The sequence below is a fragment of the Salvelinus sp. IW2-2015 genome, linkage group LG5 (genome assembly GCF_002910315.2).
Source record: "Salvelinus sp. IW2-2015 linkage group LG5, ASM291031v2, whole genome shotgun sequence".
Taxonomy (NCBI): Eukaryota; Metazoa; Chordata; class Actinopteri; order Salmoniformes; family Salmonidae; genus Salvelinus; species Salvelinus sp. IW2-2015.
In genome coordinates, this window is record NC_036844.1 from 9,176,629 (window position 1) to 9,193,783 (window position 17,155).

The window sequence follows — 17,155 nt, forward strand, 5'->3', positions numbered from 1 at the left end:
CAGAGTTACACATGGAGTGAAACAATAAACAAGTCAATAACATGGTAGAAAAAAAAGAGAATCTATATACAATGTGTGCAAAAGCATGAGGTAGGCAATAAATCGAATAATTACAATTTAGCAGATTAACACTGGAGTGATATAATCATCAGATGATCATGTGCAAGAGAGATACTGGTGTGCAAAAGAGCAGAAAAGTAAATAAATAAAAGCAGTATGGGGGTGAGGTAGGTAAATTGGGTGGGTAGTTTACAGATGGACTATGTACAGCTGCAGCGATCGGTTAGCTGCTCGGATAGCAGATTTTTAAAGTTGTTGAGGAGAAAAGTCTCCAACTTCAGAGATTTTTGCAATTCGTTCCAGTCGCAGGCAGCAGAGAACTGGAAGAAAGGCGGTCCAAATGAGGTTTTGGCTTTAGGGATGATCAGTGAGATACACCTGCTGGAGCGCGTGCTGCGGGTGGGTGTAGCCATCGTGACCAGTGAACTGAGATAAGGCGGCACTTTACCTAGCATAGCCTTGTAGATGACCTGGAGCCAGTGGTCTGACGACAACATGTAGCGAGGTCCAGCCGACTAGGCATACAGGTCGCAGTGTGGGGGTCGTATAAGTGCTTTAGTAACAAAACGATGGCACTGTGATAAACTGCATCCAGTTTGCCTGAGTAGAGTATTGGAAGCTATTTTGTAGATGACATCGCCGAAGTCGAGGATCAGTAGGATAGTCAGTTTTACTAGGGTAAGTTTGGGCGCGTGAGTGAAGGAGGCTTTGTTGCGGAATAGAAAGCCGATTCTGATTTGATTTTGGATTGGAGATGTTTGATATGAGTCTGGAAGGAGAGTTTGCAGTCTAGCCAGACACCTAGGTACTTATAGATGTCACATATTCTAGGTCGGAACCGTCCAGGGTGGTGATGCTGTCGGGCGTGCGGTGCAGGCAGCGAACGGTTGAAAAGCATGCATTTGTTTTACTAGCGTTTAAGAGCAGTTGGAGGCACGGAAGGAGTGTTGTATGGCATTGAAGCTCGTTTGGAGGTTAGATAGCACAGTGTCCAAGGAAGGGCCGGAAGTATATAGAATGGTGTCGTCTGCGTAGAGGTGGATCAGGGAATCGCCCGCAGCAAGAGCAACATCATTGATGTATACAGAGAAAAGAGTCGGCCCGAGAATTGAACCCTGTGGTACCCCCAAGAGACTGCCAGAGGACCGGACAACATGCCCTCCGATTTGACACACTGAACTCTGTCTGCAAAGTAGTTGGTGAACCAGGCAAGGCTAGTCATTAGAAAACCGAGGCTACTAGTTCTGCCGATAAGAATATGGTGATTGACAGAGTCGAAAGCCTTGGCCAGGTCGATGGAAGACGCTGCACAGTAATGTCTTTTATCGATGGCGGTTATATATCGTTTAGTACCTTGAGCGTGGCGTGAGGTGCACCCCGTTGACCGGCTCGGGAAACCGGATTGCACAGCGGAGAAGGTTACGGTGGATTTCGAGATTGGTCAGATGATCGTTTGTTGACTGGCTTTCGAAGAACCTTAGATAGGCAGGGCGGATGGATATAGGTCTGTAACAGTTTGGGTCCAGGGTGTCTTCCCCTTTGAAGAGGGGGATGACCGCGGGCAGCTTTCCAATCCTTGGGGATCTCAGATGATTACGAAGGAGAGGTTTGAACAGGCTGGTGATAGGGGGTGCGACAATGGCGGCGGGACAGTTTCAGAAATAGGGGTCCAGATGTCAAGCCCAGCTGATTTGTATGGGTCCAGGTTTCCAGCTCTTTCAGAACATCTGCTATCTGGATATGGGTAAAGGAGAAGCTGGGGAGGCTTGGGCGAGTAGCAGCGGGGGGGGCGGGGCTGTTGGCCAAGGTTGGAGTCGCCAGGGGAAGCATGGCCAGCCATTGAGAAATGTTTGTTGAGATTTCGATTATCACGGACTTATCAGTGGTGACCGTGTTACCTAGCCTCAGTGCAGTGGGCAGCTGGGAGGAGGTGCTCTTGTTTCCATGGACTTTACAGTATCCCAGAACTTTTTGGAGTTAGAGCTACAGGATGCAAATTTCTGCTTGAAAAAAGCTGGCCTTTGCTTTCCTGACTGACTGCGTGTATTGGTTCCTGACTTCCCTGAACAGTTGCATATCGCGGGGGCTCTTCGATGCTATTGCAGTTCGCCACAGGATGTTTGTGCTGGTCGAGGGCAGTCAGGTCTGGAGTGAACCAAGGGCTATATCTGTTCTTGGTTCTGCATTTTTGAACGGAGCATGCTTGTCTAATATGGTGAGGAAGTAACTTTTAAAGAATGACCAGGCATCCTCAACTGACGGGATGAGGTCAATATCCTTCCAGGGTACCCGGCCAGGTCGTTAGAAAGGCCTGATCGCAGAAGTGTTTTAGGGAGCGTTTGACAGTGATGAGGGTGGTCGTTTGACCGCGGACCCGTGGCGGATACAGGCAATGAGGCAGTGATCGCGAGATCTTGATTGAAGACAGCAGAGGTGTATTTGGAGGGCAGGTTGGTCAGGATAAGTCTATTAGTCTATTATTCTTGAAAGAAGCTAGCTAGCTAACAAGGAGTGTCTAGTTTGGCAGAAGAGAAGAAGGGACAAAGAAGGGACAAAGTGGGACCAAAATAAGGACAGAAGAAGAAAAGGGAAAGGGGACATTAAGGTGAAAGCAGTCCTCTAAAGACACAAAAGACAATAAACAAGAAACAACACTTCTATTGCCTCTCCCTCTACGATACGCCACTTCCGGTTTGGTTTGGAGCGAGTAGTTGCATTCCGCTTTGCTCCACAGGTAGTATTACAGGTAGTTTACAGTCATTTCATTACAGTACAACAGTTTGATTTGTTTGATCTTAGCTGGCTACATAGCCGTCTTTGTATCCAAGATAATTGTGTAGTCTAGAGTAATTGTCGAGGGTACCTAGCCAGTTAGAGGTTACCTAGCCAGCTACACTTTCAACAAAGTCAACAACGCAGCCACTGCTAGGCTAGCCTTATTTCACCAGCCAGCAGTACTATATCATTTTAGTCAAAGATTTTTTTGCAACGTAAGCTTAACTTTCTGAACATTCGAGACGGTGAGTCCACTTGTCATTCCAATCTCCTTTGCATTAGCGTAGCCTCTTCTGTAGCCTGCAACTTATGTGTCTGTCATCCCTGTTCTCTCCTCTCTGCCAGACCATACAAACGCTTCACACCGCGTGGCCGCTGCTACTCTAACCTGGTGTCCCAGCGCGCACGGACCCACGTGGAGTTTCCAGGTCTCAGGCAGCCTCTGGAACTGCCGATCTGCGGCCAACAAGGCAGAGTTCAATCTCAGCCTATGCTTCCCTCCATCCCTCGACTTCTTGGCACTGACGGAAACATGGAATTACCACTGATAACACTGCTACTCCTACTGCTCTCTCCTCGTCTGGCCACGTGTTCTCGCACACCCGAGAGCTTCTGGTCAGCGGGGTGGTGGCACTGGATCCTCATCTCTCCCAAGTGGACATTCTCTCTTTCTCCCCTGACCCATCTGTCTATCGCCTCCTTTGAAATCCATGCTGTCACAGTTACCAGCCTTTCAAGCTTAACATCCTTATCATTTATCGCCCTCCAGGTTCCCTTGGAGAGTTCATCAATGAGCTTGACGCCCTGATAAGTTCCTTTCCTGAGATGGCTCACCTCTCACATTCTGGGTGACTTTAACCTCCCCACGTCTACCTTTGACTCATTCCTCGTCTGCCTCCTTCTTTCCACTCCTCTCCTCTTTTGACCTCACCCTCTCACCTTCCCCCCCTACTCACAAGGCAGGCAATACGCTTGACCTTATCTTCACTAGATCTGTTCTTTCCACTAATCTCATTGCAAATCCCCTCCAAGTATTCTCTCGGTGTTGTCTGTTCACACTGCTATGCTTTATCTTGGCCAGGTCGCAGTTGCAAATGAGAACTTGTTCTCAACTAGCCTACCTGGTTAAATAAAGGTGAAATAAAAAAATAAAAAAAAGTGGCAGGCCCCGGTGCACAACTGAGCAAGAGGACAAGTAAATTATAGTGTCTAGTTTGAGAAACAGACGCCTCACAAGTCCTCAACTGGCAGCTTCATTAAATAGTACCCGCAAAACAACGTCAACAGTGAAGAGGCGACTCCGGGATGCTGGCCTTCTAGGCAGAGTTGCAAAGAAAAGCCATATCTCAGTCTGGCCAATAAAAAGAAAAGATTTAAGATGGGCAAAAGAACACACACTGGACAGAGGAATATTAGATAAAACGTGTTATGGACAGACAAATTTGAGGTGTTCAGATCACAAAGAACATCTGTGACGCAGAAAAAATAAAGATGCTGGAGGAGTGCTTGACGACATCTGTCAAGCATGGTGGAGGCAATGTGATGGTCTGGGGGTGCTTCGGTGGTGGTAAAGTGGGAGATATGTACAGGGTAAAAGTGAACTTGAAGAAGGAAGGCTTTCACTCCATACATACCCTGTGGATGGCGCTTAATTGGAGCCAATTTCTTTCTAGAAAAGGAGAATGAGCCAAAGCACAGGTCCAAAATATGGCAAAACTATTTAGGGAAGAAGCAGTCAGCTGGTGTTCTGTCTAATGGAGTGGCCAGCGCTGTCACCGGATCTCAACCATATTAAGCTGTTGTGGGAACAGCTTGACCGTGTGGTACGTAAGAAGTGCCCATCCAGCTTGTGGGAGGTGCTTCAGAAACCATGGGTTGAAATCTCTTCAGAATACCTCAACAAATTGACAACTAGAATGCCAAATGTCTGCAAGGCTGTAATTGCTGCAAATTATGGATTCTTTGACGAAAGCAAAGTTTGAAGGTCACAATTATTTAAATTAAAAATAATTATTTATAACCTTGTCAACATCTTGACTATTTCCTATTCATTTTGCAACTCAATTCATGTATGTTTTCATAGAAATTCTTGTTTTCTAAGTGACCCCAAACTTTTGAACGGTAGTGTACTTGTTACAAAGGAAATGTATGATGGTGAATGATAATGGTGCTATTGATGATGATGATGTTAATACAAGTAAAGGTGACGTTGTCTTAATATTGTGTTCTAGACGCCCCAGTGTTCATTTCCCAACCCCACTTCTACAATGCTGACCCTGTGCTGCTGGACTACGTACAGGGACTTCAGCCTACTGAGGACGAACACGGACTATTCATAGACATCCACCCTGTGAGTAACGCATACACACTGTCCTGAAGTGGAACACTGATAAACTCAGCAAAAAAAAAAAAGTCCCTTTTTCAGGACCCTGTCTTTCAAAGATAATTTGAAAAATCCAAATAACTTCACAGATCTTCATTGTAAAGGGTTTAAACACTGTTTCCCATGCTTGTTCAATGAACCATAAACAATTAATGAACATGCACCTGTGGAACGGTCATTAAGACACTAACCGCTTACAGATGGTAGGCAATTAAGGTCACAGTTATGAACTTAGGGTACTAAAGAGGCCTTTCTACTGACTCTGGGGGGAAAACACCAAAAGAAAAATGCCCAGGGTCCCTGCTCATATGCGTGAACATGCCTTAGGCATGCTGCAAGGAGGCATGAGGACTGCAGATGTGGCCAGGGCAATAAATTGCAATGTCCGTACTGTGGGACGCCTAATACGGCGCTACAGGGAGAAGGGACGGACAGCTGATCGTCCTCGCAGTGGCAGACCAAGTGTAACAACACCTGCACAGGATCGGTACATCCGAACATCACACCTGCGGGACAGGTACAGGATGGCAAGAACAACTGCCCGAGTTACACCAGGAACGCACAATCCCTCCATCAGTGCTCAGACTGTCCTCAATAGGCTGAGAGAGGCTGGACTGAGGGCATGGCATGTAGGCCTGTTGTAAGGCAGGTCCTCACCAGACATCGCCGGCAACAATGTCACCTATGGGCACAAACCCACCGTCGCTGGACCAGACAGGACTGGCAAAAAGTGCTCTTCACTGACGAGTTGCGGTTTTGTGTTTTGTGTTTCGGTTTTGGTCTGTGGCGGTGTGTCAGAGCATCATCGGACTGAGCTTGTTATTGCAGGCGGTCTCAATGCTGTGCGTTACAGGGAAGACATCCTCCTCCCTAATGTGGGACACTTCCTGCAGGCTTATCCTGACATGACCCTCCAGCATGACAATGCCATACTGCTCGTTCTGTGCGTGATTTCCTGCAAGACAGGAATGTCTTGTTGGATGAGTGGGGTAACATCTCACAGCAAGAACTGGCAAATCTGGTGCAGTCCAGGAGGAGATGCACTGCTGTACTTAGTCAGTATCTGGTGTGGCCACCAGCTCTAACTTTTGATTTTGACCCCCCCCCCCTGTGTTCAGGGACACATTATTAAATTTCTGTATGTCACATGTCTGTGGAACTTGTTCAGTTTCTCAGTTGTTGAATCTTATGTTCATACAAATATTTACACATGTTAAGTTTGCTGAAAATAAGCACGGTTGACAGTGAGGACGTTTCTTTTTTTTGCTGAGTTTAGCAAGAGGAAGTTGTGTCCATTGACTGTGGACTCGTCCCCTTTGTTCTAATAGGTCTTCGATAAGATGAGATCAGATTATTGGACGGCGACGCACACAACAAACACACACACACCTTTATGATCTATTAGGGTCAAAGACCAGTGGGTTTCTGACGGGCTGTCATCCAGAGACAAGACGGCTCCAATGTGCCTCTCCAGTTTCGCAGTCAATCAATTAACCCCTGAACTATACCCTGAGTTTTATTTAGATGAAGAATGTCACTCTCTGACATGCATTGACTTCCAGTTAGATTTGTGCCGATGGTTTTTATTCTCACTGGTCTGTATCGGGTGCGTAAGTGTTTCAATACCGTGGTGGTGGTCTTTGACACAGTCGCCGCTTGGTGTCAAAAAGGTCAAATGAAATGGTGACTTGATTTACGACGCTCCATATATCTGACGGGGTGCGCCACATTGTCTGACAGCCTGAAGCATCTGTGCCAAGTTCTCCCCCATTTATAGACGTGTGTGTGTGTGCGCTTTTAATGGTGCAAATTGGGCCCATTCACATTAACGTTATAAACATATAACTCTGGCAGTAAAAGCGAGGCCATTTCCCCTTATCTAAATTGATTGTGTAAACACATCTGATCTCATAGCCGTAGCGAACGTACAGCCTGTCCTTGAGGCAATCACCTGACGCATACAGAGAAGGCTTGGCCATAGCAATTTCTTAGCATTGTCATCTAATTTTAGATCAAATTTATTGTCCCCTGGCTGAGTGTGAAACTTGTTGGACATTCATTCTCGTATATACAAAAAAAATAGTGTGTTTGACTCCTATGAGTTCAGAAAAACGTTCATATCCACTCAATGTTTGATGCAAACGTCGTGATCTTCAACTGTAATCACAGAGAGCTTGATTTTTTAAAATACACTTGTGGGACAGCCAACGAGAGCAGATATCATCCAATTCTTTTTTTGTCCAGCTCCTGTGCCAAGTTGGATATGGTGTACAGTCTGTACTATACTCTATTCATAGTACATTTGTCATTTAGCAGACGCTCTTATCCAGAGTGACATACAGGAGCAAAGGGTTATTAAGTGCATTGCTGAAGAGCACATTGACAGATTTAGAAATATATTATTTTTTTTACCTCGTCAACTCGCGATGCCTTGCTGTAGAACGTTGACCACAGCGTGAGTTGTTCTGTCGGACTGAAGGCCATTAGTGACCGTGCTTGCTGGGGGTCCTTAATTATATACAGGGATTTTCTGTGGCAGCGGTTAGTGTAAATGTCCTCTATAGATTGCACCAAAGAAACATACAGAGCTGCCATCTTAACAATCCTCTAAGGCCTGGGGGTCATGTATGTGGTTTAGGTTGCCCGCCATGCAGTAATCCACCCAGTCCGTGGTGAAACTATAAAAGTTCCCAAGTCTCAAAGTGAACTTCTCTGGAACAGACATTAGCAGCTAAATATCTAAAACGTGTGCATGGTAAACTGTCTGGCACAAGACAGTCAGTGACCTTTTTTAGCGATAGCCAAATTGGAATTGCAGCATTTCTGTGTATTACTGTACTAGGAAATGGGTCTTATGATGTTGTCATGATTGCTCCTATAAATAGATTAAGAAAAACAGCAGAGTTTGAGCCAGTCACCTTTTTGGGTCCAGGGCTAATGCATATGCGGTGTGCTATCAACTGTGCCAATTAGGGCCAGATCTCTTGGTAGTTTACTTCTATACAAGGAGGCGTCATTATCTAAGTGAGGACATTATGGTTTAACTGCTGCTGTAACGATTGGCAGTGGGATCAGACGTGGACTGTTGAGCAATGCATAGTTCCAGGAGGGAGAGGATATGGAGAGGAAGGCTCCCTGATGTGGGATTGATCATCTGGGGCTGGATTGCAGCTTGACACCTGGTGGTCCCATCCACAGCCCCGGGCCACAACTCTCATAGAACTCCTTCCCAGCCAGAACTGTGYATGTCAAATCAAATGTTATTTGTCACATGCTTCATAAATAAAAGGTGTTGACTAAAAGTGAAATGTTTACTTATGGGCCCTTCAGAACAATGCAGAGATTATATTTTAGAAATCAAGGAATAAACACACACTGACTAACGATAACTTGGTTATATAAACCRGGTGCCAAGTCGATGTGCAGGGGTACGAGGTAATTGAGATGTAATTGTAACAACATACAGGAACTCAAGTCCTTTTGTTCACTTGACCTAGAATGCCTCACAATCAAATGCCGACCGTATTATCTCCCAAGAGAATTCTCTTCGGTTATTGTCACAGCCGTGTATATCCCCCCTCAAGCCAACACCACGACGTCCCTCAAGTAACTTCACTGGGCTTTATGAAAACTGGAAACCATATATCCTGAAGCTGCATTTAATGTAGCTTGGGATTTTAACAAAGCAAATTTGAGGAAACCGCTGCCGAAGTTCTATTGACTGTAGCGCTGGAAGAACACTGGACCATTGTTACGCTAACTTCCACGATGCATACAAGCCCCCCCGCCCTCCTTTTGGCAAATCTGACCACGGCTCCATTTTGCTCCTCCCTTCCTATAGGCAGAAACTCAAACAGGAAGTACCCGTGCTAAGGTCTATTCAACGCTGGTGTGACCAATCGGAAACCAYGCTTCAAGATTGTTTTGATCACGTGGACTGGGATATGTTCCGGGTAGCCTCTGAGAATAACATCGACGAATACGCTGATTCGGTGACTGAGTTTATCAGGAAGTGTATAGGAGATGTTGTACCCACTATTAAAACCTACCCTAACCAGAAACCGTGGATAGATGGCAGCATTCGCAAAACTGAAAGCGCGAACCACTGCATTTAACCATGGCAAGGCGACTGGGAATATGGCCGAATACAGAGTAGTCATTCCCTCCAAGGCAATCAAACAGGCAAAATGTCAGTATAGAGACAAAGTGGAGTCACAATTCAAGCGGCTCAGACAAGATACAACGTTGTGTACTACATACTTGAGATTTTCTGTTTCTTGGCAATTTCTCACATGGAATAGCCTTCATTTCTCAGAACAAGAATAGACTGACGAGTTTCAGAAGGAAGGTCTTTGTTTCTGGCCATTTTGAGCCTGTAATCGAACCCATAAATGCTGATGCTCCAGATACTCAACTAGTCTAGAGAAGGCCAGTTTTTTATTTTTTATTTATTTTTTTATTGCTTCTTTAATCAACACAACAGTTCAACTGTGCTAACATAATTGCAAAAGCTGATAAATTAGCATTTTAAAATGAAAAACTTGGATTGGCTAACACAACGTGCCATTGGAACACAGGAGTGATGGTTGCTGATAATGGGTCTCTGTAGGCCTATGTAGATATTCCATTAAAAATCAGCCATTTCCAGCTACAACAGTCACTTACAACATTAACAATGTCTACACTGCTTTTCTGATCAATTTGATGTTATTTTAAGGGACAAAAAATGTTGCTTTCCTTTCATAAACAAGGACATTTCTTAGTGACCCCAACTTTTGAACTATACTGTATTCATATAGTGTAGGTAGGGATAAAGTAACTAGGCAACATGATAGACAATAAACAGTAACAGCAGTGTGTGAGAGTGAAGAGTTGGTGCAAAAAGGGCCAATGCCTATAGTCCGGGTAGCTATTGGTTAACTATGTAACTGTCTTATGGCTTGGGGGTAGAAGGTGGGTGGATCGGGCGGTTGTGTGTTACAGTCAAGGTCTGTCACGATCTAAACTCGGGTTTAGATAATGACAGATCAATGACCTCCAGTCTGTTTTCAGTCATCTATTGATTTATCTGTTAATGTTCACATGTGTAACATTGCATATGAATGTAACCTATAGATATACTGATGTTAGTGGACTCAGTCGATACATTTGATTTAGTGGTCTGTTTTATGGCTATAGGCAGTAAAATTTGAATATGCCAATGGTGGGGAGATTGCTCTTATTGACCAAAGTCTCATGTTATCAGTCATATTAGGGCTGGGACTTGCCAGAGACCTCACGATACTTAGTTGCTGAGATATGTAGTGTGATTCTCACGAGTCGATATGTATTTGCGATTTTTGARGTTTCAAACGTGTTGCTCACTATAYGCCTGCTGCAGAGGGACAAAGAGAATGCTGAAAACGAGTTTTGATCAGTCAGGGAAGTGAAAGTGCTGACATGTTGGCTCACTATTTAACCTTGAGACCCAAGCATAGAGCCAAATGAAGGGGGAAAAACGTATTACTCGTCAAATACTTGTAATAAGCCTCTTACAAATTTCAAAGTCATTTTTATAAGACAATCTGCTGGAACTGTTGCAAAAATGCAACTTTGGGGTTCAATGGTAAAAAACATTTAAAATAACTGATATATATTAAAATCACATGAAAATGGCTCAAAAGCATATACATGCGATGGAAAATGGTGTATACATTTGAAATGAAGTCATATGGAATCTGAAATAGCCAAATTGATACATTTGACCAATCCAAATGTTAGAATAAAAATACTATAAAATTTTTAAAAAGTACTATTAAAGTAACTATTTTGTGTGTTCTATGTATGGAGAACATCTAACACATTTTTAGTAATATTTGGTNAAAAGTACTATTAAAGTAACTATTTTGTGTGTTCTATGTATGGAGAACATCTAACACATTTTTAGTAATATTTGGTCGGCTTTTCTGGCTTAATTTGAAGAGAACCTTACTACTTACCATAAAATGGTCTCATAAACCACAATTATTTCAAAGATAGATATCTATGACATTTTATTTTAATGTGAAAAGTTACGGAAGTATTTGGTTGTCCGTATTTGGAAGGGAAACAATCTCCAACTTGTCTATCAATATATGATCTTGACCCAATGTCTGTTTGGCAACCCTGTAAGCCCAATGTGGTGTTTTTGCCACACTTACAAAACTAACTCTGGCTCGAAATGTTTGTTTCTGGAGTTTTTCATTTATTTTTAACATAAAGAAGGAACACACATTTTCAAGTCATGTACTTGCGTGGATGACTTACTACTGCGTGACAGTTTTCCAATGTTTGAGGCTGCAGATGCATAATCATACTGACACACAGCAACTATATAAGAGATCGTGGGCCTAATGAGCTGCACTTTGTAGTGTTAGACTTTTAGTTTAGGACCTGTACAGGATGCAAATTAGCGATGCATTTTTTTTGAAAGTTGGGTCTCACAGGGTTTAAAAAGAAGCTGCAGAACAAGCTATATGATGAAAAATACTGGAGTTTTGGTTCAGGTACAACTAACTTGCGCTAKYTAACGCTACCTACAGTAAACAAAATTGAGTCATAGTAATATTTTTTTTAGATATTGATATGTAACTTTTTGGGTATTTTGTTAGCTAAGTCATATGGTGTGATGTGATTATAGGCAGGTATTGATGTTTCAGATGGGATGAAAAACGACTCATGACTTAAGTTGTGAAAGTAGGCAGAGTTAGGTGTCTGCTTGGACAACAATGTCTTCTTCACAATCAAACTGCAGGCCTTTTTGCTCAAATCAGGGTTGGAATACTGACTGTCCGAACAGCAAGTTACAAGTGACCAWATCGGAGTTGTTTGTGKGTTCAGACAGCAGTCATTTGCTGACGTGGCTATTCTAGACTGGTGAGTGYGCAGTGGTGTAGGCTGATTGGCGCTYATGTTTCCTGTCACTCAGAAGTTATGTAGCAAGYGGAAGGTATTTTTGGTATGTAAATTAGGATCCCAATTAGCTGTTGCAATAGCAGTAGCTACTCTTCCTGGGGTCCACATGAAACATAATACAGAACATGAGCAGCTCAAGGACAGAACATACATTTATTTTAAGGCACACGTAGCCTACATATCAATGCATATACACAAACTATGTTGGTCAAATAGGGGAGAGGAGTTGTGCTGCGAGGTGTCACTTTGGGGACTGTGGATAGACCCCTGATGGCATGTCTGGTGGGATAAGTATGTGTCAGAGCTGTGTGTAAGTTGAAAATCCCAAATTGTTTGCATAGTCAATACAATGTTTCTTATGAAAAGAAGTGATGCCTCAAGTTTCAGTATTTAAAACAGCCCTCTGATTACAATTTAGAGCAAAAAGGTGTCGCTCTGTTCTGGACCAGCTGCAGCTTAACTAGGTCTTTCCTTGCGGCACTGGACCGCACAACTTGACAGTAATCAAGATTAGACAAAACTAGAGCCTGCTGAACTTGATTTTTCGGAGTGTGGTGTCAAAAAAGCAGAGCATCTCTTTATTACAGCTAGACCTCTCCCCGTCTTTGACACCATTGAATCATATATGTTTTGACCATGACAATTTACAATCTTAAGGTAACGCCAAGTAATTTAGTCTCTTCAACTTGTTCAACAGCCACATCATTCATTACCAGATTCAGCTAAGGTCTAGCACTTAAGGAATGATTTGTACCACATACAATGCTCTTAGTTTGAGATGTGTCTCACAGGGTGACAACGATGCCTGCCATGGACTTTTCCCAGAAAGGAAGAGTATGTTCTTAAAACAACTTATTGAATTTACATATCTGGAGCTGGTTAACAATCCACTCAACAGTGCAGAGKYCACCCACATTTCCATGTGTTATTTCATGAACCTTCGAAGTTTCTTTCAAGTGCTGTTGCAAAAAACCGTCAAGCGCTATGATGAAACTGGCTCTGATGAGGACCGCCACAGGAATGGAAGACCCAGAGTTACCTCTGCTGCAGAGGACATGTTCATTAGTCACCAGCCTTAAATTGCAGCCCAAATAAATGCTTCACAGAGTTCAAGTAACAGACATCTCAACATCAACTGTTCAGAGGAGACTGCATGAATCAGGCCTTCATGGTCGAATTGCTGCAAAGAAACCACTACTAAAGGACACCAATACGAAGAGACTTGCTTGGGCCAAGAAACGCAAGCAATGGACATTAGACCGGTGGGAAATCTGTCCTTTGGTCTGGAGTCCAAATTGGAGATTTTTGGTTCCAACCGCCATGTCTGTGTGGTGTGGGTGAACGGATGATCTCTGCGTATGTATTTCCCACTGTAAATCATGGACGTGTGGGGGTGCTTTGCTAGGTACATTGTCAGTAATTTATTTAGAATTCTAGGCACACTTAACCAGCATTGCTACCACAGCATTCTGCACCGATACGCCATCCCATCTGGTTTGCGCTTAGTGTGCTCATTTGTTTTTCAACAGGACAGTGACCCAAAACACACCTCCAGCCTGTTTAAGGGCTATTTGTCCAAGGAGAGTGATGGAGTGCTTTCATCAGATGACCTAGGCTCCATAATCCCCCGACCTTAACTAAACTGAGATGGTTTGGGATGAGTTGGACCATAGAGTGAAGGAAAGGCAGCCAACAAGTGCTCAGCATATGTGGGAACTCCTTCAAGACTGTTGGAAAAGCATTCCAGGTGAAACTGGTTGAGAGAATGCCAAGCATGTGCAAAGCTGTCAAGGCAAAGGGTGGCGATTTTTGAAGAATCTCAAATATAAAATATTTGTTTTTAACACTTTATTGTTTGGTTACTACATGATTCCATATGTTAATTCATAGTTTTGATGTGTTGACTATTCTACAATGTAGAAAATAGTTTATTAAAAATAGACAAAAATAAGAAATTGTTGAATGWGTAGGTGTTCTAAAACTTTTGACTGGTAGTGTATTCTGGCTGCATAGATTTTTCTATCACTTACAGTAGATTGTGGGGAAATATTTCCGGTACAAAGTGCAGCGCAATGGACAGCAGGGCAAAGAGTAAAGTAGGTCACTTTTTCCACATGTTACGTTACAGCCTTATTCTAAAATGGATTACATCAATCTACACACAATACTCCATAATGATGAAGTGAAAACAGGTTATTACAAATAAACTGATACCTTATGTAAATAAGTATTCAGACCCTTTGCTCAGACTCGAATGAGCTCAGATGCATCCTGCTTCCATTGCTCGTCCTTCAAGTTTCTACAACTTGATTGGAGTCCACCTGTGGTAAATTCAGTTGATTGGCCTATATAAGGTCCCACAGTTGACAGTGCATGTCAGAGCAAAAACGAAGCAATGAGGTCGAAGGAATTGTCCGTTGAGCGCCGAGATGGGACTGTGTCAAGGCACAAATCTGKGGAAGGGTACCAAAAATTCTGCAGCATTGAAGGTCCCCAAGAACACAGTGGCCTCCATCATTCTTAAATGGAAGAAGTTTGGAACCACAACTCCTAGAGCTGGCCGCCTGGCCAAACTGAGCAATTGGGGGAGAAGGGCCTTGGTCAGGGAGTTGACAGAGCTCCAGAGTTCCTCTGTGTAGATGAGAGAACCTTCCAGAAGGACAACCATCTCTGCAGCTCTCCAATCAGCCCTTTATGGTGGAGTGGCCAGACGGAAGCCACTCCTCAGTAAAAGGCACCCAAAGGACTCTCTGACCATGAGAAACAAGATTCTCTGATTTGATGAAACCAAGATTGAACTCTTTGGCCTCAATGCAAAGTATCACATCTGGAGGAAACCTGGCACCTACAGTGGCAGGCACCTACAGTGAAGCATGGTGGTAGCAGCATCATGCTGTATGTATGTTTTTCAACGGTATGGACTGGGAGACTAGTCAGGATCAAGGCAAAGATGAACAGAGTAAAGTACAGGCAGATCCTTGATGAAAATCACCTTCCAACCGGGCAACAACCCWAAGCACACAGCCAAGACAWCGCAGGAGTGGCTTCGGAACAAGACTCTGAATGTCCTTGAGTGGCCGAGCCAGGACGTGAACAAAAATCTAACAGCTCTGGAGAGTCCTGAAAATAGCTGTGCAGCAACGCTCTCCATCCAACCTGACAGCGCTTCACGATCTGCGAAGAAGAATGGGAGAAACTCCCCAAATACAAGTGTGCCAAGCTTGTAGCGTCATGCCCAAGAAGACTYGAGGCTGTAATCGCTGCCAATGGTGCTTCAACAAAGTACTGAGTAAAGGGTCTGAATACTTGTGAAATTTTTACGTTTTTGTTTTTTAATCAATTAGCAATTTCTAAAAACCTGTTTTTGCTTTGTCATTTATGGGCTATTGTGAGTAGATTGAGGGGGGGGGAACAATTTAATCAATTTTAGATTAAGGCTGGAATGTAAAAAGTGGAACAAGTCAAGGGGTCTGAATACTTTCTGAAGATGCTGTATATTTGAGTTCAGGACTATCTTAATCACAGTTGGCGTTTTTACACATTTTTCATTGTCATTTTAAAAATGAATAAGCCAGTGAACTGAACAGTTTGAGGTTGGACTGATGCTCATTCTCCGTTTGAGCTCATAGTGGAGTGGTTGTGTCCGTATGCGTCTGCACGTGTATGCCCCTTGTGTTCATTTAGCTAGGTGTGTGTTTTTTCCTGTTTTGACAAAGTGCAGACTTTAAGCTAGCTGTGGATGGCTTGGTGTCTGTAAAGTAGACTGCCTGTCAAGTTATGAGGGGATGCGCACTATCGTTTGTGGCACAAAACTGTGTTTGGAAACAAGGGAGTGTAATGGAATTATCCTGGTAGAAGAGGTGAGACTAGATGTATGGTTCTAGCTCTCCCTAAGCGTAACGACTGTCTCTCCAACTAAGAGGGCAGAGAGCCTTTTGTCCGAATACTAAATATTTTTCCATTGATCACCGCAGTATTTAGAGGACGCGCAGTGTAGACATCTGCTTTCTCATTAGATGTGAGTTTCCTCTCCTTCAACGGAGCATTTGTTTACTTGCTTACTATAGCAAGTATTTTTGCATTGACACTCTCTCTCCTCTGTTCTTATCCTCTTCCTTTCTCTCTCTCTTTTCGTGGATTGTTTGTGTGCCATTCAGAGGGTGAATGGGCAAGACAAAAGATTGCTGTACTTTTGAACAGGGTATGGTAGTAGTTGCCAGGTGCACCGGTTTGAGTGTGTCAAGAACCGCAACGCTGCAAAGTTTTTCCCATGTGTATCAAGAATGGTCCACCACACAAAGGACATCCAGCCAACTTGACACAGCTGTGGGAAGCATTGGAGTCAACATGGGCCAGCATCCCTGTGGAATGCTCTCGACACCTTGGAGTCCATGCCCTGACGAATTGAGGCTGTTCAGAGGGCAAAAGGGGGTGCAACTCAATATTAGGCCGTCTTAATGGTTTGGACTCTCAGTTTGTGTATAGATATCTCCCTCTCTCTCTGCAGGAGACTGGCGTGCCTCTGAATGTGTCTATCCGTCTGCAGCTCAACCTGTACATGAAGAAGGTGTCGGGTATCACGTAAGGATAACCCCTAACCCTCAACCCCTCTTATAAATAACCCCTATTCCCCCCCCCAACCAGCACTCCTCTCATGATGACAACTCCTTATCCCTGACCTTTAACCCCAAAGGCCAAAAAGCTGAAGGATCCCATTCAATCTGTGCGTTTCAGTTCTTTATTTAGAATATATTTGTGTGCATCTCTGTGAGTGACTGTTTCTGTTGCAGGGAAACAGGGAAGATCTCAGAGGTTGTGATGCCCATGATCTGGTTTGAGGAGGTGAGTGGTGATTAGACTATTATTGGGTTCGCTTACCCCCCTAACCTGCTCTATACCTCTAAGTTTTACCAAATTTCTATCAGCATGTTAAATGTGCTACCAGAGGAATAAAAACTCTGGACCACCTTTACTCCACACACAGACGCATACAAAGCTCTCCCT

General features: G+C 43.7%; 1 protein-coding gene across 7 annotated transcripts in view; it reads left to right on the top strand.

The window, feature by feature from the left end:
* The window catches only part of LOC111963863 (scavenger receptor class B member 1), a 37,747-nt gene that overhangs the window by 16,569 nt on the left and 4,023 nt on the right, over nt 1-17,155 (top strand). For all 7 annotated transcript variants that reach the window (XR_011479860.1, XM_023987422.2, XM_023987425.2 and 4 more), the window contains exons 8-10: nt 5,067-5,185; nt 16,659-16,732; nt 16,942-16,993. Coding sequence is in view for 6 of the 7 variants with exons in the window: in XM_023987422.2 (XP_023843190.1) it covers nt 5,067-5,185; nt 16,659-16,732; nt 16,942-16,993 (245 nt within the window). In the remaining variant the exon portion in view is untranslated. The remainder of the gene's footprint in view (nt 1-5,066; nt 5,186-16,658; nt 16,733-16,941; nt 16,994-17,155) is intronic.